Source organism: Amphibalanus amphitrite, unplaced genomic scaffold, assembly GCF_019059575.1.
Source record: "Amphibalanus amphitrite isolate SeventyFive unplaced genomic scaffold, NRLGWU_Aamphi_draft 001572F_arrow, whole genome shotgun sequence".
Classification (NCBI taxonomy): Eukaryota; Metazoa; Arthropoda; class Thecostraca; order Balanomorpha; family Balanidae; genus Amphibalanus; species Amphibalanus amphitrite.
The window spans coordinates 97,836-121,530 of NW_024883065.1; the positions used below are offsets into that span (position 1 = coordinate 97,836).

General features: G+C 47.5%; 1 protein-coding gene across 1 annotated transcript in view; it reads left to right on the forward strand.

Annotated features, from left to right (window-relative positions):
- Nucleotides 1-23,695, forward strand: part of LOC122373927 (F-box/LRR-repeat protein 20-like) — a 28,685-nt gene that overhangs the window by 234 nt on the left and 4,756 nt on the right. The window contains exons 2-6 of the mRNA XM_043352382.1: nucleotides 1,296-1,363; nucleotides 1,815-1,944; nucleotides 5,383-5,546; nucleotides 15,226-15,380; nucleotides 15,929-16,068. Of these exons, the coding sequence (XP_043208317.1) occupies nucleotides 1,296-1,363; nucleotides 1,815-1,944; nucleotides 5,383-5,546; nucleotides 15,226-15,380; nucleotides 15,929-16,068 (657 nt within the window). The remainder of the gene's footprint in view (nucleotides 1-1,295; nucleotides 1,364-1,814; nucleotides 1,945-5,382; nucleotides 5,547-15,225; nucleotides 15,381-15,928; nucleotides 16,069-23,695) is intronic.

A 23,695-nucleotide genomic window follows, 5' to 3' on the forward strand; every position in this document is an offset into this window, starting at 1 on the left:
AAAGGCCATGTTTCAATCGATAGCCTTTGTTGTGATGAGTTGGCCCCTGAGGGCACTTGTGCTTCAAAACATCTGATTTGTGCTTTTAATGAAGATTTACTCTTTCTTTTATGTCATTGAATATTTGGGTTTGCTCATGTTTCCTGACCATTTGACGCATGCAGTGCCAATAACTTATTCTCATCCAATGTCTTTGTCTTGCCAGTGTATCAGTATGTCGCTGTCAATGACCTCTTTGTCCATGTTCTTGTGGGATATTGTAACATTTAATTTTATTTTCATTTAATATGTTATCTTGACATCTTTGGTTGCATCATGTTTGGTTTCATTTCAGTTTAATCAAATTTTGTTTGTTTGATGAAGCTAGGCATCTACTGCAGTCTGCAGTACCTATGTTTTTTGTGTGTTGCGACTGGTTCAGTCTTAAAATCGTGGGTATTTGAATGCCTGGATACCTATATATTTCTTATCACAATGCTGGCTATTTCAGGCATTTTTTGTACTTGTTCAAATGCCTGACACTAGAGATAAAATTTATTTTTGGCAACATTTCAAAGTTATTCAGTTTAGCCATATTAAGTTTAAAGTTCGTTTTTTTGTTCTTCAATAAATTTTGATATGGTCATATACCTCTCTCATTCACTTGATGTTTTTTCCTGAAACAAGATGACATAAGTTGCATAATATTTGATCTTATTTCTATCACTTTTGAGCTCACATTGAATGAACCCATACAGGCCCTATATCATATGTCCCATTTTCTTGAATATGCTCCCATGACATCTGTTGAATACATTATCACCAATGCTGACATTACAGAGGGTTATTATGTGCACTATGACACATATAATGTACTCTTGCAGTTTATAATTTTATACATATCTTACTGGACAGAAATGTCAATCATCCCTAGTTCCCTACCCAGGATTCATCTATCTTGAAGAATCTCGGGTTTTGTTGTGGTTGAGCGATGTTTTTCCGGGCCTAGTCTACATGTCCGGACTCCGGAGGCAAATGGCGCAGCCTGGGTTGAAAGGCAACAAGAACCGTCAGCACGTGCACGTATTATGAAGACCGCTTATTGGTCACAAGTACCCCTGTAACTTGTAAGTCACCATGTATCAAGGTTAACATCGTTGGATTACGATTACGAAAAATACCTCAAATATGCTGACCATCGTCTTTTGCGATAGGGCTTAGAAAGTGCGAACGCATCTCTAGTTGATCGACGTAAACGCTGATTGATCGACGAGGCTTATGACGCATTTTGTGACACTGCTTGCTTTCATTCGCAGCCTGCCCGCATTTTCCAAGAAGACGAGGCCCTCATCAACAAAAAACTTCCCAAAGAGGTGCTAATCAGGTGAGAAAAAATATTAAAATCTCAACTTGTACTTGAAATCTTTGTGAGGTGAGAAATATTCACGATCTTATTTAAGCATGTTAACAAATACGGGTTTATTTAGCGACACCATTCTCTTCGTTTTCGAAACGAAGACACAAAACGTTTTATTCCTACTTGCGTTTATGGAGTTGCATCCTGTGAAGATCAGATTTCCATTGATCCTGAAACCATCACGAGAACATATGAAATTTACTTGTCGCTGATAACCCTCTTTTTCAAACAAGCAATGTCATGACGATGAAGTGTATATGTAATAGGTGAATACAACGTTATTGTGGTTCAATGTAACATTATACCGTTCTTTAACTCCTTGTCGGTACTTTCGCTATTTATCACTGATATGTAATCGTAATAAAATTGTCTGCTCATCTGTGATGCCCTCTCCTGCCACGTTTGTTGTCCGTTGCAGAGTGTTCTCTTTTCTGGACATTGTCTCGCTCTGCCGGTGTGCCCAAGTGTGCAAATACTGGAACATTCTCGCCCTCGATGGCAGCAACTGGAAACGCATCGACCTCTTCTCATTTCAGGTGGATGTGCAGGTGAGTCCTACAGGGCGCCTAGCGCGGATTTAATCTTATTTTCTGTGTACGTTCACGTGGTTATCTCTGTCTTTTTGGCTTATTAATCGATTGTGCGGTTATTGTATTCAATGTGTGTTCGTTCGACTTGGTTCGTGGACGGGGAGTTTTTTTTATTTAATAATGAGCGTTTTATTATGTGTATGTCATGCTTTATCGTGTCCATTTCCAAGCTGAACGTTAAGTCTGATGTTTTCCGTTGCTGGGCCTATAGGCTATACTGCAATGCATGTAGGTATTACCTTCTGCAAACATCCAAACCACGTTCTACAGATTTCTTAGACTCCTTGAACTCTCATAAGTTTGCTTCACTTGAATTATCCGCCATGCCCCAGCTTGTTTGCTAGCTGCAGTATTATAACGTATATTACAATAGCCCTTACAAGGTTTCGAAAACGGTCTTGTTCGTCAAACATGTTCGCTGCGTATGATGGGTATATAGGGCCTTGGTATGATGCATCAGTGAAGCGTGCGAACATAGTGTAGCGTGTTGAGTTCAGATGCTCTGCTATATTTAACCCGTCCTTGTAAATCGCGTTGCTTACGATATCGCTATCTTCTTACACGCAGGCATATTTTCGCTGTTGCCCGGCAGTATTTCAGATTCAGCACAAAATTTAACCAAGATTGGCCTTCAAAGAAAGGATGTTTTCACGATTTAGTTAGATAGTTCGTGAGATAGTTATACAAATACTGCAGAATATATAGGAAGCACTCAGCATGACGAAGCTTATAATTTCGAGTCTCAGCTTTTCTGTCGATCCTGGCTCGTGGCTTACGCGTCTGACTCGCTGCAATGTGGATCGATTCGATCGTATCGGCGTCCAACTCTCGGCACCACGATGTTAGTGAAACAGTTAATCTGTCACACGCAGCCCGCAATTGACACCGACAAATACTCTGAAAACAACGACGTTTGGTGGTTTACTGAATGGCTTTGTTGCGTTGTCTGGTTGAAAGCCGCGCAGAATGCCCGTTGAGGTGTATTGTAGCGGTGTTTTTCGCTATCGAAGCGATGGATTCCACGACGGTGATCAGTATGCCCTAGTGGAGGGGGTCCCCTGAGCATTCTGGTGCTTTGTGAATGTGACTTCCTTCGGCTCTGGGATCGTCTAACCGATCGAGTGCATGCATAGCACAGAGCTCTGCGTTCCGCTGGCACACTGAACAATAGAATGCTGCTCGGCAAAGAGAGGCCGAGTGTTTGCTTCAAGCCGCTCAACTTGTTAGAAATCAAATAGCTGGATACCTTGAGCTGCGTTCGACTCGCATCAACGTTGAACGTCTTGAATTAAACACCAAGGCGCTGTCGATAGTCCACAACGCACAGGGTGTCTCAAAAGTTCGTTCACACATTTTTCATGCCAATAAAGCATATAAGAACCGGCCAAAAGTATAAGGTTTTGGTGTCTGTGTGTACACTAGACAAATATGCATGCTTTGACAACTGATTAAGAAGGTTGGAAACCAAGCCCTTTGCTGTATCTCCAAAAATATTTGCCCATACCGATTTTTGTTGCTCCGTCAGCTGCCGGAGGCTGATAAAAGGTTACCAGCTTTGAAGCTCTTGCAGGGGAATCCCCTGCAGTTTCTGCGTCGGATTTAGTTTTGACTAGCTCCCCGGCAACATCTGATTTTCCCTGAAAGCCGACAGCTTGCATCGACACCATTTTTGAGTATTTTGTAGGCATTCTCTGGCGCTAACTCCTTCATGAATGACTGGCGCCGACATCCCAAGCGCCATTTTCCTTTTCAAAACGACCCCAGTCCTGAACAAACGGGAAGTGCCAGGAGTAAATTTTTCGCATCATATGGTAGCAGAATGTGTCGGATGTCTGTTTCTCAGACACATTGCGCAAATTTTGCAAATTCCAAGCGCTCGTCATTCCCCATGCCAAGACCTTCGCTCGGTTGCGGAGTGTTTTCCTCGGGAGATGTTCTGCTTTGTAAACGGCCCAAACCTGTCCATCGTGTGGTTTTATCGGGATTTTGTGTTTAAAAGAAAATTATTCGCTGCAGATCTGCCTCTTGAAACTTCGTTAGATGAAATTTTACAATAACTGACACTTTTGGAGGGTCAGGTGTCCTTGGCATTGACGATTTTTGTGTTATTGTCCCCAAAAATTAGCGTTATAGATATTATAAACAATTTTCAATTATAATTTGTCTTTATTTTACGATGACCTGCACTTTTTGAAAATGGGTAACCTCTGTCTGTGACCTTCTTGCCAGTTTTCAATAGTTATGACCGCATTTTCAGCTGCTTTCCGGAACACGGGTCTGCTGTCGTGCGAGGGTCGTTCAAAACGCCGTTAGTCCCGCATGGTTTCGTCCTTCAAAAATTTTAGCCACCGTTTTTATGAGATGATCATCATGTTGCACTCATCCACGCCGACACTTAGCCATGTGTCATTTCCGACTTAACCATTCCCATTACGCCGGACCCTCTCCCCCTCTCCCCTCCCGTCACCTCTCCCCTCCCCTCCCCTCCCCTCCTCTCCCTCTCAACTGCACCACATGGGTTAGCGTTCGCGGCGGTGCACCTGTACTTTGAAAGGCGGGGAAGGGAGGGGGGGGGGGGGGGGTCCGCCACGCGCCCATCCGGTGGGCCGGCCACCTTTGTTAAAGAGCCTGTGATGTGTCTTCCAAGCCCAGCTGTGGGGCTAGCTCTCGGAGACGCCGCACAGTGCTAATAGGGACCATGTGTGCGGGATCAGGTGATGGCGTTCCAAGAGGTGAATGTTGAGAGTAAGCCAGCTCATTGTCACGTGCCTAAAGGTCACGTGACTTGTGCTCTTTGATAATGTGGCCTGTTCTTGGAGTTAAGCTGTTTGGCTGTGGGCTCGTATTAATATGACTGAAATGGATTGTAGTTAATACCGAACATCGGTTGGTGACTTACTTTAATTCAAAGGCATTTGGGAATTGGGCGGGGAGGGACATCATTCAAATCGCAATTTGCAACATCCGAAAAATACAGATAAAGCGATAAAGTGACTAAGAACGACCCTAAAAGAATGGCTGGTGGATGTATTGTTAAATAAGGGAGAAAACAATATAGCGACCAAGTTACCTGTTCGAGTTCCTGTCCACTATGCTGCCCATATTAACGATATATTTTGTCCGAACTTGCAGCCCATCTCTGCTTCCCGTGCACGATTCAGCATCCCAGCTCTTTGCGTCCCGTGACGGTCGTTCCGCGACCGTCGTCTCATATCCTGTTGACGGTTTCTTCTGCCGTCTTTGTAGACCCACCTGACTGAATTTCTGCTGTCGTTACATGACTGTCGTTCCTCCGCCGTTACCCATTGCTACCTGGTCGTTACAGACCCACTTCCGCCGTCGTCACATGACCAGGGTTGTCGTTCCTCGCCGTTACCTGTCGTTCCGCCGCTCCAGGGCTGTGTGGTGGAGAACATCAGCCGCCGTTCGGGGGGTTTCCTGAAGGCGCTCAGTCTTCACGGCTGTCAGTGGGTGACCGACCCGGCCCTGCGTATCTTCGCCGAACAGTGTAACAACATCGAGGACCTCAACCTGCAGGGATGCCGACGGATCACAGACCTGTGAGTACCGCGGGGTGGCCAGTGGTGGGCTAGTAACCGGGAAACGTGGGTTCGAGACCATGTCAGGGTGTATTGTGAGGAGGGTTGCCTTTCCCGCCCCCCCCCCTTCCCCATTTTGGTTCGTTCGCAAACTTTCACATTTCCCCAAAGATATTTTGGATGAACACGACATCAAGAATCACATTGGAAAAATGGGATCATTTTACTTCAAAATCCGGGAAGTGGAAAGTCTTTGGTTTGTGATTATGGTGAATGAAGATCATTGCACTGGAGTTTTTGGTCGGAGGGAAAACTTGTTTTGTCATGTGGAGATTCTTATCCGAAATGCCGATCTTTTTTGTTGGACTTAGGCGCAGCACTGACCAGACTCCTGGATTCTACTGCAAATTATAGACGGTTGAGGTAAAGGGCATATAGATGATAAGTTGCGTGATGACCTGATGCAGCCAGTCATTGATGCTTTAAAGACGTCTGGTTTGTCCTTCCGATCATTCATCGGGCTGTCCATTTTTCAGACAAGGCAATATTAGTTATGCTAGTTAGTCTAATGCTAGTTAGTCAATGCTAGTTAGTCTAATTGGCCGCCCCCTGGGCCCGGAGGACTGTGACGTTCAGCCGTTCCGTGGATTCTGAGCTATTTGTAGAGATAGCTAAAATCTAGGTCATAATCTGGTCCTGTCTTGCAGGAAGCTATGTATTTTTTTGTAACCAGGTTTTGTCTCGATCTGTGCTATTATTTGCTATCACTGGCGGATCCAGGGTTTCAGCGCGGGGGGAGGCATACCAGGTCACGAAGCCAAACCTAGGGTACCCCCAAATCCTGTTTTTTCATCGGATTTAGGCCACTTATTTTTCGTCATAGCCCTGACACGAGTTTTTTTCTTAAAAAAAAAAACAGAAATGGTAGGACACCTTACCCCTATTGGCAGATCTGGCAGATCCAGGAGGAGGAGGCTTTTGGGACAAATACCCGGGCAGCGCCAGAAATCGACAAAAATTGGTGGGGCATGTGGGACCCTCAGAATGACTGGTGTATAGAGCCGACCCAGGCCCGCCGGTGTGAAACCTTAACCTTCGCCCCAGTGGGGGGGGGGGGGGGCATATGTTACCACCCTGCCGCGTTTTTTGCGTGTGAATAAAAAACCGCGGCGCGTAGCGCCGCGCCGCTTGGGGTAGCTTTTGGTACATCAATTTTGGACAATGTGTGAAATTTTGACCCCAGGTCATGTCAGGTCAGGTCACCAGGTCAAGTTCACTGACCAAGCCTAAAAAAGTTTGCAATCCTGTCCAGCCTCCAGTGTTTGTCAGAAAGGTTTTAAACTTGGTGGATTGCATGCTGTTATGGGCGCTTACAATTTGTATATCTCGGATTTTTTATATCCGTGACCTAAGGTCAGGTCAGTGGCGTGACCTTTCCATTACAAGTCAATGGAGGAAAATGAAAATGCCTCTAGATCCGTGTGTACGCATAGGAACGGTCCAAATATTTCAGAATCACAATTATTTAGACCACTCGTGGTGACCAAGGTGTCATTTTTGCTGATAGCCTCTAGAAAGGTCATCCGAGGTCATTTGAGGCTACAAACAGTTTTTTTGCCAATAACTCGCGATTGGAAAGAGATAGAACGCTAGGGATGGTCTCATTGTGTTTGTCTTGTTGAGACGCATCGACTGATATGCAACATGACCTTTTTTGGTCAGGTCATGACCTTGACCTGAGGTCAAATTTTCAAGTTGACCTTTCAAGGTCAAATTATAGTTCATTCGACGCGTCTCGGCGAGGGGAACACGATTCTGGCAATAGAAATGTCGTGACTTTTTGGAGTCGAAAGTTATTGTCGAAAAACACTTTTCGTAAAAACAGCTATTTTTGGAGTTTTTGCCCTCTGGAGGCTAAACCGTTGACCTGAGGTCAATTTTGATAATGACCTTTTCAAAAGAAGAGTTCAAAAGCTATCGATTGTTTTTCAATGCGTTTTTCTACTAGCTACCATAGTTCCTGAGATAGCGGCATGTTTTCTGAAAAATATAATGATAATTGGCAAATTTTGACCTTTGATGACCTCTGGTGACCCCAATATTGCTCTAAGGTGAAAAATGGCCGAAATACTTTCAAACGTACGCATTGAGAGCTATCGACTGCTTTTTACCGCGTCTTTCTAGCCCTCTTAGTTTTTGAGTTAGAGGTGGGTGGTAACATATGCCCCCCCCCCCCCCACTAGGGCGAAGTTGGCCGAGACCGCCACTGGGGCGCGGGTTAAGAGGTACTGGCGTGGGACCATCAAAGGTATCGGTGTGGGTTCCCCAGAGGCAGTGGTGAGGGGCCCTCACAGGCACTGGTGCAGGAACCACAAAGGAGACGGTGTGGGCCCTCTAAGGTGCTGGTGTAAGGCCCTCACATGGACGCCGTTGTGGTGCCTCAGACACTGGTGTGGCGCTAGGCCCACACCATTCACAGATGGCTGTGTGTGGGGCCCTTGGAGTTGTTGGTGCGAAATGTGAATGCTTAATAACCCAGTAGGACCTCTCAGAGACCGACAAAGGGCCCTCAGAGGCCGGTAACGGGCCGGTAAGACCCTCAGGCGTGTCTGTGTGGTGCCCTCACAGTCGCCGGTGAAGACTTTCAAAGTCATCGTTGTGGGAGTCTTCACTCCTCAGGGACACATGCATGGGGGCAAGGGGTCTTCAAGAGACCAGTAAGGGCCAGCAGAGGCCTTCAGGAGCCCTGTGGGATCCTGGAGACCGGCGTGGTGCTCTCAGGCGTCACTGGGAGCCCTCAGAGTCACCAGTGTGGGGCCCACAGAGTTGCAGGTAGGTAGCCGTCAGATGCGCCTGTGTAAGACCTTCAGAGGCGCCAGTGTGGGGTCCTCAGAGCTGCCGCCGATGCAGGGCCTTAAGAAATATTGGTGTTAGTCCCTCAGATTGACGGTGTTGGGGGCCCTCAAAGGCGCCGGTGTGAGACCCTCACAGGCGCCGTTATGGGCCCTCAGAGACACTGGTGTGGAGCCGCTCCATGCGGGTATGGGCCAGGACCCTAATTAGAGCTGACGCTTAATAGGTCAGCAAGGTCACTCAGAGGCCAGCACAGGGCCCTCAGAGGCCGGAGTGGGGCCCTTATGGAGATGTGTGATGTGTGGCGACTCAGGAGCCCGTGACTCCGTGAGGTGCTGTCACGAGTCCTGCGGGTCTTATCTCAGTCGAAATAAGGCACGCTTGGACCCTGAGCGGCCAATTGGCACTGCAGGGCCTCTCGGGCCCATAGGGCACCATGCATCTAATCAGGCGGCACGCCCCCCCCCCCCCCCCCAGTTACGCTGCGCTGGCTGCGGCTATACAGGTAAATCAATATCATATTCTAACCGTCCCTATTCCCAAGCATAGGCGGCGGCCGATTCCTGGTTTGCGCAATATGAGTGCCATCTTTAGACAATACGGTCAAAAGGGTTGAAGCGGCATGACTCCCCTATGGTAAGAACTAAGAAGCAACATATTTTTAGACAAAATAAAGCAATGACAACTAAATTTAGGTTGCTAAAACGACTCTGATCACAAAAGTAGTTACTAGGAAGGCTTTCTAATCCATTTTTATTTAGTTCCTCGTTATTGGCGTAAGAAGTGTAAGTCTGAACGGGGGGGGGGGGGGCATACTTGTACTGAATGCCCTCCCCAGGCTCCTGTCGGGGGGGGGGCATATGCCCCTAATGCCCCCCCCCCCTGAATCCGCCAGTGTTTGCTATTTAAAAGAACGTCGCCGAACACTTCTTTGGAAACATTGGCCTGCATGAACATTGTAATTAAATGAAATCCCCTTTTGAACCTCAGTCACTTATTATTTCGTTATTGAATACGCAATTACATTTTCCTTTCTCGGTTATGCTCTTAATTGGAACCGTCTCTTCGTTCCCAGGTCGGTAATTTCTGTTCGATTCTGCTCCGTCTTGGGTGTCGTGCCGGCGGACGGCGAGTGACCCGAATTGCAGTCAGTTCTTGCGGGCGGCTCGGTGGTCACAAAACACTGACGTGTCTGTTAGCAGGGCGACGAGGAGTGGTAGCGTGGCCTCGTTGGCACTCACTCCAGTGAGTTGGCGAGGATATCGCCACAAACGATTCGCGATGAGCCCTGTTTTGACCGTTTAGTGAGCCATGGACAAAGGGCACCTTCCGTGATGGTGAGGCAGCGGACAGGGTTCATTGAGCCTTTTTTCAACGGAAAAGGAGTGAACTTTGTCTCTCCGAGATGGGTTGTTGTGCCGATTTGTGCAATTTTGATATTACCAGTTACCCATTCACCCGTTTTCTAAGTGGTAATGACGTCACACTGATGGGTCAGAGTTTTTTTCAGAGTCACACTGATGGGTTGATCGTTTTTTTTTTTTCTCAGGTCACCACGATATGATCGATTAGGTCTATGATCAGTTGTCAGAGAACGCCAACTCGAGCTCTATGTAAATATCACGTTTTAAACGGCTTGTATATATGTATAGACAAATGTGATAATGTTCTTGCAAAGCTATTGCTGTTCCATTGGGACAAGCATTTGCTACTCTCACGACTCACGTCTGTCCCTTCTGAGCTCAGTGCCGACATTTTAATTCTTTACTCTCGGTTAACCTTATGCGGAGTGGAGCGTTTCCCGTAAATTACGACCGTCTGATGTTTTTGTCGTGTTTCGCCGGTAGGTGGGCGCTGATTATTCAATGCTAGCGCCGTGAACTAGGCAGCTAATGTGGCCACCGTGATTAATGTGTCACGGTCCCGCGATCCGGATAGGTTTGTACTCCGGAGGTCTACAATTAATTTCTGTCCATCCCAATGGCGCTTTGCATTGCCGGATCCGCTACTGTAGCGCGATCGACTTCCTTGCTGAAAGAGTCTTGGGGATAGAACACTGTGCGTGGACTGGACGGTGGACCTGGACATATGACTGCTTTGCTGGTGCTGATGCACTATGAATAGCGGATGGACTACTGGTGGTGCCTGCACTGCTTCAGTCTGGTTTGAGGCGGTCACCGTGCCCCTAAACCAACCACCGACGTGCTCTGAAAGTGCAGCAGCCGCTAGTATTTTGCTTTATCTAAGCGCATTACGCTCGTTTAACATGCTTTCCTCATCGCCATTGTGGTCGATCGGCCCCACAGATGAGCTGTGGTGTGGCGGGGCAGCGGGGGAGGGGCACTTTCTGCAAGGCTTTGCTCGCTCGGTGACGCACTGGGTGAGCTCCGCCATAAATTCCCTGTCGGAGTCCGCTCAGCCGGCCGGGCCATGCAGCGGCAGACGTCGCCCTCCCCTCCTCCCCTCCTCTCTCCCTTCTCCTCCTCTCCTCTCCCCAGCCGGGCTGACAGTTCGCCGGGGCACCCAGCCAGACTGGCAGAGGTCTCACATGGCGACCAGGGGCGGCTCACGGGGTGCGCCACGAGATGCGGGAAGAAAACCAGTCCTTTCTCTATACTGGAAAGGACCCAAACCGTATTCTCTTCTTGATACAGGACGGCATGCGAGCTACGGTATGGAAACGGGAATATTTAGAATATCTAAGATACGAGATCGGACGAAACGAATGGAATACCGGACAAAACCCACATTGGATAGGGGGGCGTGGAAGGGGAATCCATGCTCCCCCTACCAAGCCTGGGTCTCGTCCCGTATCCCGTTCGTTTCGTCTGATCCAGTATCTTAGATACTTCCCTACGTCTTGGGTTGATACGGACCAACCGTTGCTTGGTCACGTGAATTAGTGCACATGCTTTACTCTTGGTCACATGACAGCGTACCGTCGAGAGAAGCGACATGATGCATGCTGGACACGGAGACACAGGCTACATACGTGACTAGACAAAAGTCCATCCGAGGGAAGAAAGTCTGTTTATGTGAGATAACGGATCCGGCTGAGCGATACGTGAGGCCACATGATATTTGATGACGTCACCTGTTGATGTGTGACGTCTTCAGACCTCCGTGACTTCTGTCGGAGGTGTCGTATGTCGGCGAGGCCGGCGGGCGGCCGTCTGGGTCAGTCCAGGACGGCCGTCTGATCTGCTGAATGGTGGACCGCTGTCGTTTGTAACGTGTGGGGGTCAGAGGCCGGGCACGCGAGTTCCACGAACGCCGTTACCGGCCGGCGAGCCACACTCAATCGATGGGGTATCTGGGGAGAACTTCACTTTGCCATCAGTTCAGCGGGCTAAGCCGATGTGGACTCTGCGGCATGATACCCGTGAAGCTGATTGATCTGCTGGAAGTGAACAATTGTATTTGTATGTTGCACGTACCTTGCTGCCTACGGGCCAGTCTGAAACTCATTTATAAGCTCTACACTTTCTCACACCAAATAGAATCCCTTTTATCGCTGCCTGTTGCCCAAGGCCCGCTACCGAGCACCGTGCAGTGCATTGTATTTGTGTATGCCTGCGGAATGCATATTGTGTTGACTTTTGGGATTTGCGTTTTGCGAATAAAGCTTGTTGAAAGTGTCTTCATACCTCGTCTATTTTTTGTGTCGGTGAATTAGTGTATGTGTTTCAAAAAATGATTTTGTTTTTATAGTCTGATATGGAGTCATTCAATCCCTCTCCCATCCAACACCTAGGTGAATCCGCCAGAGGCTTCGATTGTCAGCTTGGAGCAGGACGCGCAGATTATATTTTGCGCAGTTGTAATGTTTCGCGCGGCATGTCCCTGACAAAACGACTTGTGCCGTGAAGAGACCTTACGCAACAATAGGTAGATAGTATTGTTCAGCATTGTGACGTATTTTATACTGAGTTGTATAAACATTGGTGCTTCGAGCAGAATTGAAGTTGAGATGAAAAAGTACAGGCGCAAATAGTGCTCACGTCAGGCAGTAACAGACACTGAACCCTTACAATTCTAGAGGTGCAGTTTGCACAGCAATGGTGAAGACTTCCCGTAGCTATTCTACAGCTCTACGGACCCGGGAGAATCGTGCGGCCATCTGCAGTTGTACGATTAAACTTACTATCGAAATTCACACGGCGCGGCGGACCTGGCGCGACCCAAGTGGTGGGTCCATGGTGCTGCGCAACAGGCTTTGCTGAGCAGTTACTCGCGCCCGTTACCACCTATTGAACTAGTCACGTACTATGGGTACGGGGACCCGCAGTTGCTACTGTACGCGAACCCCAACTCTAGCCATCTGTCCTGTCCAGTAACAACCGATAACATTGATATCGACTGCCGGTCCCTGTACAAGAGCAGCTGAGGTTTTCTGTACGTGCCTTCTGACAGCTTATCGTTGTTCCCTGTGAGGGTGCCGGGACAATTTACTCAGGGTCGCTGTACAGTAGCAACTGCGGGTCCCCGTACATGAGTGGTTAAGAAGCTGAAGCACAGGCAGGACTGATTTGGTGACCAGGAATAGGTTGAGGACTTATTTGTTCCTGTCATGAATTCAGCAATGCGTTGTGATGTTCGTTCGCTGCTGGGCGTGACACTTGTGTAGCATTTGCTTAACATTTTAACTGGCAGTCAGCTAGCATAGTTTCTATTGCTCAATTTTACTTTATTGGTCCCCTTTTTTGATGACTGACACACGTATTGCTGATGAAGGGCGGAACACAGGCTGGAACTGCGTGTCGATGCCGTCACGCACCGCGTGTGCCCTGACTGCCTCGACCCAACCCCTGACCAATGACATGTCGCCGCTTATGGCTTTCGCTCGTGACTTTGGCATATTAACGGAACCCGTACCAATCATGTGTGGGTATATTTCATAAATGTATGGTCATTGGCTTTTGCATGACGTGATATTATGGCGTACTATTTTGTATCCAGTTTCATTATCCTCATGCTGGTTAATGGTTATGAGCCTGCTTGTTCAGATAACTTCGCTTGTTTATAGTTAACGATGTCCTTTATATTTGTCTCGAAATCGCTAATCCAGGGCTCCACTGTTATTTTTCTTCAATAGGAAAGTTCTGCTCCTTTGACTCTTCTCGGTCTTTATCTGCCAAATGCATTTATTATCAGTTGTAGAGATGGTATTTCCCGCGTACCTACCATTATTTGATCGTCTACTTCTATTGTTGATCGATACGACACAGCTCAGAGTTCAGTGGCATATCGTCCTAAAAAAACAACGCTCATGTTCTAGTCTGCTACTTTTAACGTGATATTCAGCATTTGCATCAGCTTAGTTACTCGGCACATAATGCTTGCGGCATCATTCTTATTGGTGTTTCATTGCTATCAAATATTCAACCTAATCTCGAATAGGTCCATCTAATATCCTTTGGGAAATCAATGAAAGTTGTGATTAGCTTTTTATACATCTCAGGAGATATGAAATAGGCAATGTGCAGGCGTTTCGAAAGATAAGATCGTTACGTCGTTTCAGCTAGTTTATTCATCGCACTGTTTTAGCACTCTGAAGCTAGCGTAGTTTTGTGAAACTGTGAAGATCTGAAGCTGGTCTGAAGCACCTAGCCTCAGGATATTAGATTTTCGTTAATATACATATGAAGAGACTTTAAATTTCAAGCTGCAATGCTGGAGCGCTATGTGTTGCCACGGGGCGGGGGCTGGGCATTAGGGTTAGTGTCGACAGTAGTTGTGATGGGGGCGGGGTGGTGGGGGATAGAGGGAGGGTACCGGGCGCCGTTCGCCTAATCCGATCTCATACATTAGCCTGATGATGATCGCTTTCACAGTACATCTTACGCCGTCTGGCGCCTCCATTTAGCCCCACGACCTCTATAAGGCTGATCCCTCAGTTTTACCAGGAAACCTGACTTTGTACAGACATTTGAAGGCTACTTTAAGCGAGGTTTATCTGGTTGTCTGTCAGACGATCTGGTAGAAACTTGTCATCGCATTACGGATAGATCGTGGCGTAATGTCACACTCAGCTGTGTACTGTTTGACAGCGTCACCAAGTGCTTGACCTTCCTTGATCAATGATCATTGCTGTCCGATGTGTCTCACTCGTTCTTACGCTTGGTCGGATTTTATGCCTTTGAATATAGGAAAACTCTTGACTGATGGAGGTCACAACTTCAACAGATGCGACCGTGAGTTGGAGTGAGCTCTCTGTCTCAATGCCTAAGTTGTCGTTTTTTTCCTGGCTGGAAACATACGGGTATGCTTCGGCCTTGGGTATGCTTAAATAGCTGTGGTCCTACTATACTATGCTATTTGTAGCCTGTACAGTCTGTCTTAAAAGTACCGCGCAAAGTGGCGGTGGATCCATCAAGCCTGACTGAGGAAGGGCCTGCTAAATTTGGGTCACCGAAGCAATGGACATCCTCGTCCATTCCCCAGCTCAATTGGTTCGGTGACTTTCAAATTAAAGCAGACCTTTCTCGGTCAGGCTTGATGGATCCACCGCCACTTTGCGCGGTACTTTTAAGACAGACTGTACAGTCAGTCTCGAAAGAACCGCGCATCGGTGCTGTGGATCCGTCAAGCCCGACCTAGGAAGGGCTGATAAATTTGAGTCGCTGAACCAGTGGACATCCTCATCCATCCCCTAGATCAACTGGTTCAGTGGCTCTCAAATTTAGCAGCCCTTACTCGGTCGGGCTTTATGGATCCACCGCACCGATGCGCGGTTCTTTCAAGACTGACTGTACGTGGGCGATGTCGATCGGAAATGGTTGTCTCGTCACCTCTCCTAGCTGCAGTATATGTTCTCGCGACACATTACTCCCGTTTCTCTCTCCAGCACGTGCGAGAGCTTGTCGCAGCACTGCCCGAACCTGTACACCCTGGACCTGAGGTCGACAAACGTGGGAGACCGCTCACTCAAGTACCTGTCGGACGGGTGTCACAATCTGCACCGGATTAATATCTCCTGGTGCGGCGACATCACCGAAAACGGTCAGTAACGGGGGGATGACGTCATATAAAAGCATCAGGTGTGACGTCATATAGTATTACCGGGATGACGTCTAAGCGAAACAGTACCGGAAATGACACCGTATAAAAAGTCTGGCGTGCATGGACTGGCTAGGATAGATGCGAGGCCTTGGGTGCCAGTTACTTTTTGTTGTATTTTATTATTGTTTGCTAAACGTTAAGAATGACTGTCGTTCACTCAAGTCACGCAACTGCTGTTTGCTTTTGGCGGGACGTTCACGCCTCTCGTATTCTTTCTTTATCAAATTATGACTTTTTACTTTGTGGTCACAGTGCTGGGCTGTTCCAGCATTGTTTCTGCATCGAAGTTGGCTCAGTAGTTTTATTTAGGCTAAAGAACGTCCTCACTTTTTGCATCTTTTTGTTCTATTTTTTCTTCTCACTTTTTCTTACTGTTATTAACATTTCAAACACTTCTGACCAATTTTATTATCCATCCGTCATTACCTCGTGCTGTGCTGAATCTAATATCTGCCCTATCTGACCTTCCACGCTCGGCTCTGCCCCAGGCGTGGAGGCGCTGGCTCGCGGCTGTCCGAAGCTGTCGCACTTTATCGCCAAGGGTTGTGACCAGATCAATGACGCGGCGGTGGTACAGCTGGCCCGTCACTGTCCTGGTCTGGAGGTGGTCAGCCTGGAGCGCTGTGACGTGAGTAACAGGACGTGACGTGACGTGATGAACGTCACGGCAGGGAGGCGTGCCGTGGCATCCCGCAGCACTGACCTAGTAGCGGTAGAGCAGACATAGTGAGAAGTGTTGTTTATTCAGACTGAAAGCTTATTCACAAGAGAGAACGCACTTGAAAGTTGCCTCGTTTCGCTGCAAAGTATTGCACTGTGTCGTGGTCTTTGACCTACCTTGTGGTACCCAATAGTGCATGCTCTTCGTAAGGTCAGTGACCTCCAACTTTATGAATGTCCCCGAGTGCCTGTGCTCTTGACTGCTAAATTACCTGATTATCTGTCGCCCAGCGACGAAATGTCATCTTGCACCAAGACACATTCAGTTTCGTATTCGTCACATGTCATCGGTTCGCCCGCCGCGTGATGTGTCGCTAAGGAAGAGTGTTCCATCCCCAAAGGGTCGTTTGGTTTTCATTCCGAGTTCGGGAGCTGTATGAGCAGAGTGACACGGCTGGTCACTGCCCGGGGCTAACTCGAGCCAGACGTTACTCCCACTAGTTTCTCCGTTCTTGCAGCCAGGGTTGTGCTCGACTAAAAAAAATTGCCGACTCGACTCATCATTCAACTTCAGAAAGCCCTGACTCAAATCTGGCTCAAACAAGGAGCTGATTTTTTCCCTTGACTCGACTCATGACTCAAGCGGCTCAATGAAAATATGAGTCGACTCAAACATGACTCAATTTTTTTGTTGAGTCAAGTGAGTTGACTCAAAATTGACTCAGATAAAAAAGCTGTTGAGCGGGGGTGGGGGTGAAAAAAAAAATCCGGCAGCAGGGCCAGGGCGAAGTTGTTAAGTGGGGGGAGGGATGAAAAGCTTGTTTCTAGAAAGTTGAGTCAGCTGACTCATGTTCCTAAATGTTTGACTCAACTCAATGTCAAAAGTTATTTTACTGACTCAACTCTGACTCAACTCAACGCCTTAATACTTTTGTCCGACTCAACTCTGACTCAACCCAACAGCTCAATATTTTATCCGACTCGACTCAAATCTGACTCATTTGAGTCAGAGTTGAGTCAAATTTCTGACTCGACTCATGAGTCAAGCACAACCCTGCTTGCAGCGACTGAATTTATATTTTCTTAGTTGATGGATTGTCAAGGCCTCATGGGAATGAACAAAATACACCTTTTTTCAATCCGAATCGGCATCCGTTCATTCAAATACGGCAGCGGGCACCTTATCTCGACAGGCACTCCAACAACTCGACACTGGAGCACGCATTTCGACACGTTTCACGGATTTAGACTAGCATCTGTTGATATTCGACCAGGGTCATTGAGCAACGACAGGGGCATTTAATATCGACAAAGGGCATTATGTTTTGTCATATTGCATTTTACGTCGGCAGCTTGCAGCCAAGCTAGACAATGGTCAATTTATCTCATCAGTGAATTAATAGTTCAGGTCTGCCGAGATGGGAATGGGCGTGTCACCGGAGAGCGGCAACAATGTTTGCAGGACGGCGGTGTGGTCAGTCATGGTCAACTGTATTTCTGGAAAAAACTGTCTTCTGGAAAGGTGGAAACCCGCTACGGGCTGACCCATCGATCGCTTTGGCTGCATATCCGTAGCGGGATAGTTTTATACCGGCGCCTTGTCAGCAGCCGCAGCTCACCGGTCACTGGTACTCACCCAAATGCTTCCTCCGCATGATCCTCTCACCTCATGACTCTGACATGGCTTGCTAGCCTACTCACCCTCCATTCACAGAAAAAAAAAAAACGTTTAGACCTTAAAACCACGGCCTTGGCGTATTTTGTGTTCCATTAATCCAAGGGAAGTCTAACAAAAGGAAGAGTGCCATAACTTCAAGTGGTAAGCATTGTAAACACATCAATATACAAAATGTGGTATGAAATTTGCTTGATTTTGCTTGTACACCTTTTTTTCAATCCGAATCGGCATCCGTTCATTCAAATACGGCAGCGGGCACCTTATCTCGACAGGCACTCTAACAACTCGACACTGGAGCACGCATTTCGACACTTTTCGCTAATTTAGAATAGCATCGGTTGATATTCGACCAGGGTCATTGAACAACGGCAGGGGCATTAAATATCGACAAAGGGCATTCTGTTTTGTCATATTGCATTTTATGTCGGCAGGTTGCAGCCCAGCTAGACAGTGGTCAATTTATTTCATCAGTGAATTAAGCAACTCTTATCTTTTCGGAAAGGCATTTAAAGAATATGCGTTAAAATGTTCCACGGTACTGTAAAGAGACACTCAATATGGGCGCTTGGTTGCTAAGAAACCACACCTTTTTCAATCCGAATCGGCAACCGTTCATTGGAATACGGCAACGGGCACCTAATTTCGTCAGTCGCTCTGGAACCTTAACACCGGTTCGTCCCTAACATCACCCGCCTCCGGCACGCAAGCTGACCTCATGCTAGGTTATCATCCTTGTGCCATTCTGTGACAATGTGGAAGCACTGGCGAATCCAAAGGGCAATGGGTCATTCGGGGCCACGCTCCTGGCGAATCCAAAGGTCGACGGGGGTCATTCGGGGCCACGCTCCTGGCGAATCCAAAGGTTGACAAAGGTGATTTGGGGCTTCGCTCCTCTCAACGCATCTAAAGTTGATAATTACGGAGCGAGCGAAGCGAGCGTAGTCTTTCCTTAGATTAACGGAAATTTTTGAGTATGAGCGGCCGGCCGGCCGGCCGGCCGGGGCCGGCCGGCCGTGCGGACGCTTTTGCGAGGCTTATATCTCAGCAACCACTTGACCGATTTACACCTTTTTTCATTGCGAGTCGGCATCTGTGCAGGTCATATAGACTTCTTTCATTTAAGCCGGCAACAGGCGTGGTCTTTCGACATTTGCGCGCCTCTCATCGACACAACGCGCCTTCACGATAAGGGGCATTGAAAATAGGCAGTGTGCACAACTTCGACACTATTCAGTGGATTTAGACATAGCACACTGAATATGACAACGTTCATCTGATATAGACGGGCGTGAATTAATTTTGACAAAGGTCTTTTAATTTCGTTTACGATTATATCAAACTTCATCGTATACATATAATCAATATGTATGAGTTGAGCGTTCATAATCGACATACCCATAACTGAATTTGGTTTGATTGTCCTCGTGGCCTGTCTCTACGGATATACGCAGATAATGAATTGTTATCACGTTCATAAAACACCATAGAATTGCTTTTTAGTCTCATTGCACGATACAACACAATTTGGTTTCAATACAAGTAGAGCTTTATTTATGTGTGTACTTCAACATTTTAAAACAAATAAATACAAGCAGTTAACGAATCAATTTAATCCACAGTAATGGCTCATCAGCTTGAAATGCCTCTGGTAAAAAAAGCAACATGATAAACAAAATTTCATTTGTGTATGGCCAATGGCCATGCCACATCAAAAGAACACTACGTGACACTGCATTAACAATGCACACAAGCAGCACAATCGGTGCACATGACCGACCGCTCCGCCGCCGTCAGTTGTCGCCGCGCCGGTGCGGTCACTCGGCCCAAGCGTCCTCTCTGGCCAGACAGGCGCCGATGAACGCGTTGGCGTGTTGATAAGCAGCTGCCACCTTCTCCTGGGTCATGGCAGCCATCGCTTGATCCGCCAGCTCCTCCAGGATGGCGCTCCTCCACGTTCCGATGCCACGGTGTCCTGCCGCCAGAGCCGTGCCGCGATCGTCCAGCGTATACCCTGCACCTGTCCAAGACGTTGCTTCAGGTCTGCTTTGTAGACAGAGAAACAGTTCTCAATGGGGTTCAAGAACGGCGAATATACGCATCCACTTTGCCACGATGGACCAGGCGGTGGTCCTCTTTACACTCAACCGGCGGGCCACAGCGACGTAATCGTTGCCATCACGGTACGCTTGGATGATTCGCTCGCGGTCCGCGGCACAAACGGTATGGCGGAGTCTCGGCATCTTGATACCGAATGACGCAAGCACACTGACCTGGCTTGAGGTCACCTAGCCTACCGGGAACCAGTAGAGGTTCAAGTGTAAATGATATAGATGACGCCACGTGGTCAGTTTGCTATTTCAGCATAGTTTATCAACACAAAACAAAACATGTTTCATATTTTCATTGTCCTACAAAAAAATCAAATGCAAATAAAAATCAAATTATCCATTAACGAAATCCATTTTGTATTGCCTAATTCAATCGAGAAGCGACTAAATTAAGTGAACTAAGACTAAATCTATTGTCAGTGTCGATATCAAATGCCCTTGTCGATATATACTGTGACACCTTTCGAAAATGAACAGCGGATAAACTAACGAAATGAAAACTGTCGTACAGTCCAAAGTAAGTCTAACACAATGCTCATTTACCGAACTGGGCCGCCTATGGTTACGGTCAATTGAATCTATGCCGACTCGCAATGAAAAAAGGTGTACATGCGGTAAATTTTGTAGGGTAGCTTCATTCCTTCTACCAAGTATTGGACTATTCCCGATGCATGTGGGTGACCCCTTATGCACGTGCCACGTGCAAAACGAAGAGGTGTCACTTTTGTAATTGTTGCAATATCTCGGTAACTACTTGGCCGATTGCGCTGAAAGTTGGCATGTAGATAGGCACCCACTAGGCACTGCATATCCATGTGCCAGAGTTGGGGTGCTGCTGCACGTGCGCACGTGCAGGGGTCGTTTCCAGATCTCGAGAACGGCTGGACCGATGGCGCTCAAATTTGGTACACGGTTAGGGACCCGTTAGTAGGGTGCCGTGCACAAGTCAGTTGGGACCCATTTTGCACGTGCGCACGTGCAGGGTGCCGCTTCCAGATCTCGAGAACGGCTGGACCGATTGTGTTTAAATTTGGCACATCGCTAGAGACCGGTTAGTAAGGTGCCGTGCACAAGTCAGTTGGAGGTACCCCTTCGAAATTTCGCACGTGCAAGGCCCACCCTCTCGCTCGCTCCGTTAGTCGCCCCAAAAGGCGTTATACTGGTGTTTTAGCGGTATTTCTTGGATGAAAAACAAAAATATTGATTTTTTCATTTGTGTCGATCTGCCGACACATTGTGAGAGGCGCTGACCGCCAGCGCGGATGGTTCAAGTCTGCGGAGATGGGAATGGGCGTGTCACCCTAGAGAGGCAACAATGTTTGCAGGACGGCGGTGTGATCAGTCATGGTCAACTGTATCTCTGGAGTCTGGACAAAAAAAAAACTGCCCTCTGGAAAGGTGGAAACCCTGCGGGCTGACCCATCGATCGCTTTGGCTGCTTATCCGTAGCGGGACAGTTTTATACCGGCGTCTTGTCAGCCGCCGCAGCTCACAGCTCACTGGTAGACTCACCCAAATGCTTCCTCCGCATTATCCTCTCATTTCACGACTCTGACATGGCTTGCTAGCCTATACGAGGGGGTACCCAAAAGTAACGGGAATCGTTCTCTGTAGGCCAAGCCAGTTGTAGCTCGGCATTGCCCTGCTAGGGGCAAACCAGTCTGGCCCCTGGGACTTAGTCTGCACCGTGAGGTGACGAAATAAAGAGGCGCGGTCGCATGGCGCACGTATTTATTGAAGCACTCCCGCCCAATCTGTCGTGTTTTTACGCATAGCGGAACTGAGCAACAACGCGCATCTGTGAAACTTTGTTTCCTGCTGTGGAAGTCCGCGACTGAAACGGTTGCAATGCTTCAAGTAGCATACAAATATGCTGCCGTGAGCAAGACGCGGGTTTATGAATGATTTTCGCACTTCAAAAGTGGCCAAATGTTATCCCAAAAGCGCCCCAAAAAAGCTTGCCAAGTGAAGTCAAATGTCAAGACAATGCTGATTTGTTTTTTCGATGCAAAGGGAAATGTGCAAAAGGAAATTGTTCCTCCCTGGTCAAACTGCCAATCAGACGTTTTACTTGGACGTTCTGCGGCGTGTGTGAAACACGGTGAGACGAAAACTCCCCGACAGGTGGCGAAGCGGGGAGTGGTGATTTCATCGCGACAGTGTGCCAGCGCACACCGCCTTGAGTGTCAGACAATTTTGGACAAAAAATGCATGACCCCACGGATCTACCCTCCCTATTCACCGGATTTGGCACCCTGTGACCTTTTCCTGGTCCCCAGAATGAAAAAGACCTCAAGGGAAACCATTTCGACGACTTTGATAAGGTAAAAGCAAAAACGACGATGGCTCTGCAAGGCATCACCTTGCAAGAGTTCCAGAGCTGCTTTGAGAGCTGGAAAACGCGTCTGCATAGGTGCATTGTCTCGCAGGAAGAGTACTTTAAGAATGACATGAGTGACGATGTGTAGGGATCAGTGAATAAACAGATATGAAACAATTCCCGTTTCTTTTGGGTACCCCCTCGTACTCACCCTCCATCCACAGAAAAAAAAAAAACGTTTAGACCTTAAGACCACGGTCTTGGCGTATTTTGTGTTCCATTAATACAGGGAAAGTCTAAGAAAAGGAAAAATGCTAAAAATTATAGTAGTAAGCATTGGAAACGCATCAATGTACAAAATGTGGTTTGAAATTTGCTTGATTTTGATTGTTATAACGCCAACGAAACTGAATGACCATTGCCATTGTAAAATGAAATTTGCCTTTTTCCAATGCCCGATGTCACAGTCCTATGCCGTGTGCCGAAATCCATTGGCCAGTGTCAAAACCACGCTCAGTGTCGAAATAAAATGCCCCATGTCATGCCTCTGCACTATGCCGAGTTTGGAGCGTGGTTTGTCGAAAGCGCACTCCAGCTGACGTTCCTAATGCAGATCTGCCGAAAATAACTGACCGGATGCCGATTCGGATTGAAAAAAGGTGTAATAACGGCAACGAAACTGAATGAACATTGCCATTGTAAAATGAAATTTGCCTTTTTCCAATGCCCGATGTCACAGTCCTATGCCGTGTGCCGAAATCCTTTGGCCAGTGTCGAAACCCCGCTCAGTGTCGAAATTAAATGCCCCATGTCACGCTGCTGCACTATGCCGAGTTTGGAGCGTGGTTTGTCGAAAGCGCACTCCGGCTGACGTTCCTAATGCAGATCTGCCGAAACTAACTGACCGGATGCCGATTCGGATTGAAAAAAGGTGTATACGTTTTTAGTTGTCATAATGTAAATAGGCGCCAAAAAATCGTATAGGTCGATTTTAAAATAGGTAACTAATAAGTTGAAAAAAAATAATCGAGGTGCGCAACTCTTCGTCAGCCTTCAGTTGAGTTGGGCGAGTCTCTCTTATTATCCGTCAGCTTCACAAGTGGATGTGTTATTTTCTCTGCACATTACTCATGCAAAAAGCTTATATGCGCCAGCCCGCCGAAGACTGTAATGTGCCACACTTTATACCGTAGGCACAGGTTGTGGGGAAGCCATAGGTTGAAGAGGCGATTTCGGTCGACGACTTAGGAGAGGTACGCATTACGAACTACGCGTCGGGGCTGCCCCGTGAGATTAACTTAACCGCTTGTCTCGGACGTTTACAAGAAGCGTAGGTTCGCGTAATAGGGCTCTTTTGAATTCATTGTTTTTAGACCCTGCAATGTTATATACGCTCATTTTGAGTCTAGTTTTGTCAAAACTACCTACTGTGCAAAAGTGGGTGGGCCGACGTAGATTTTTACTCATCGAGGGCTCTTCGAGGATCTCG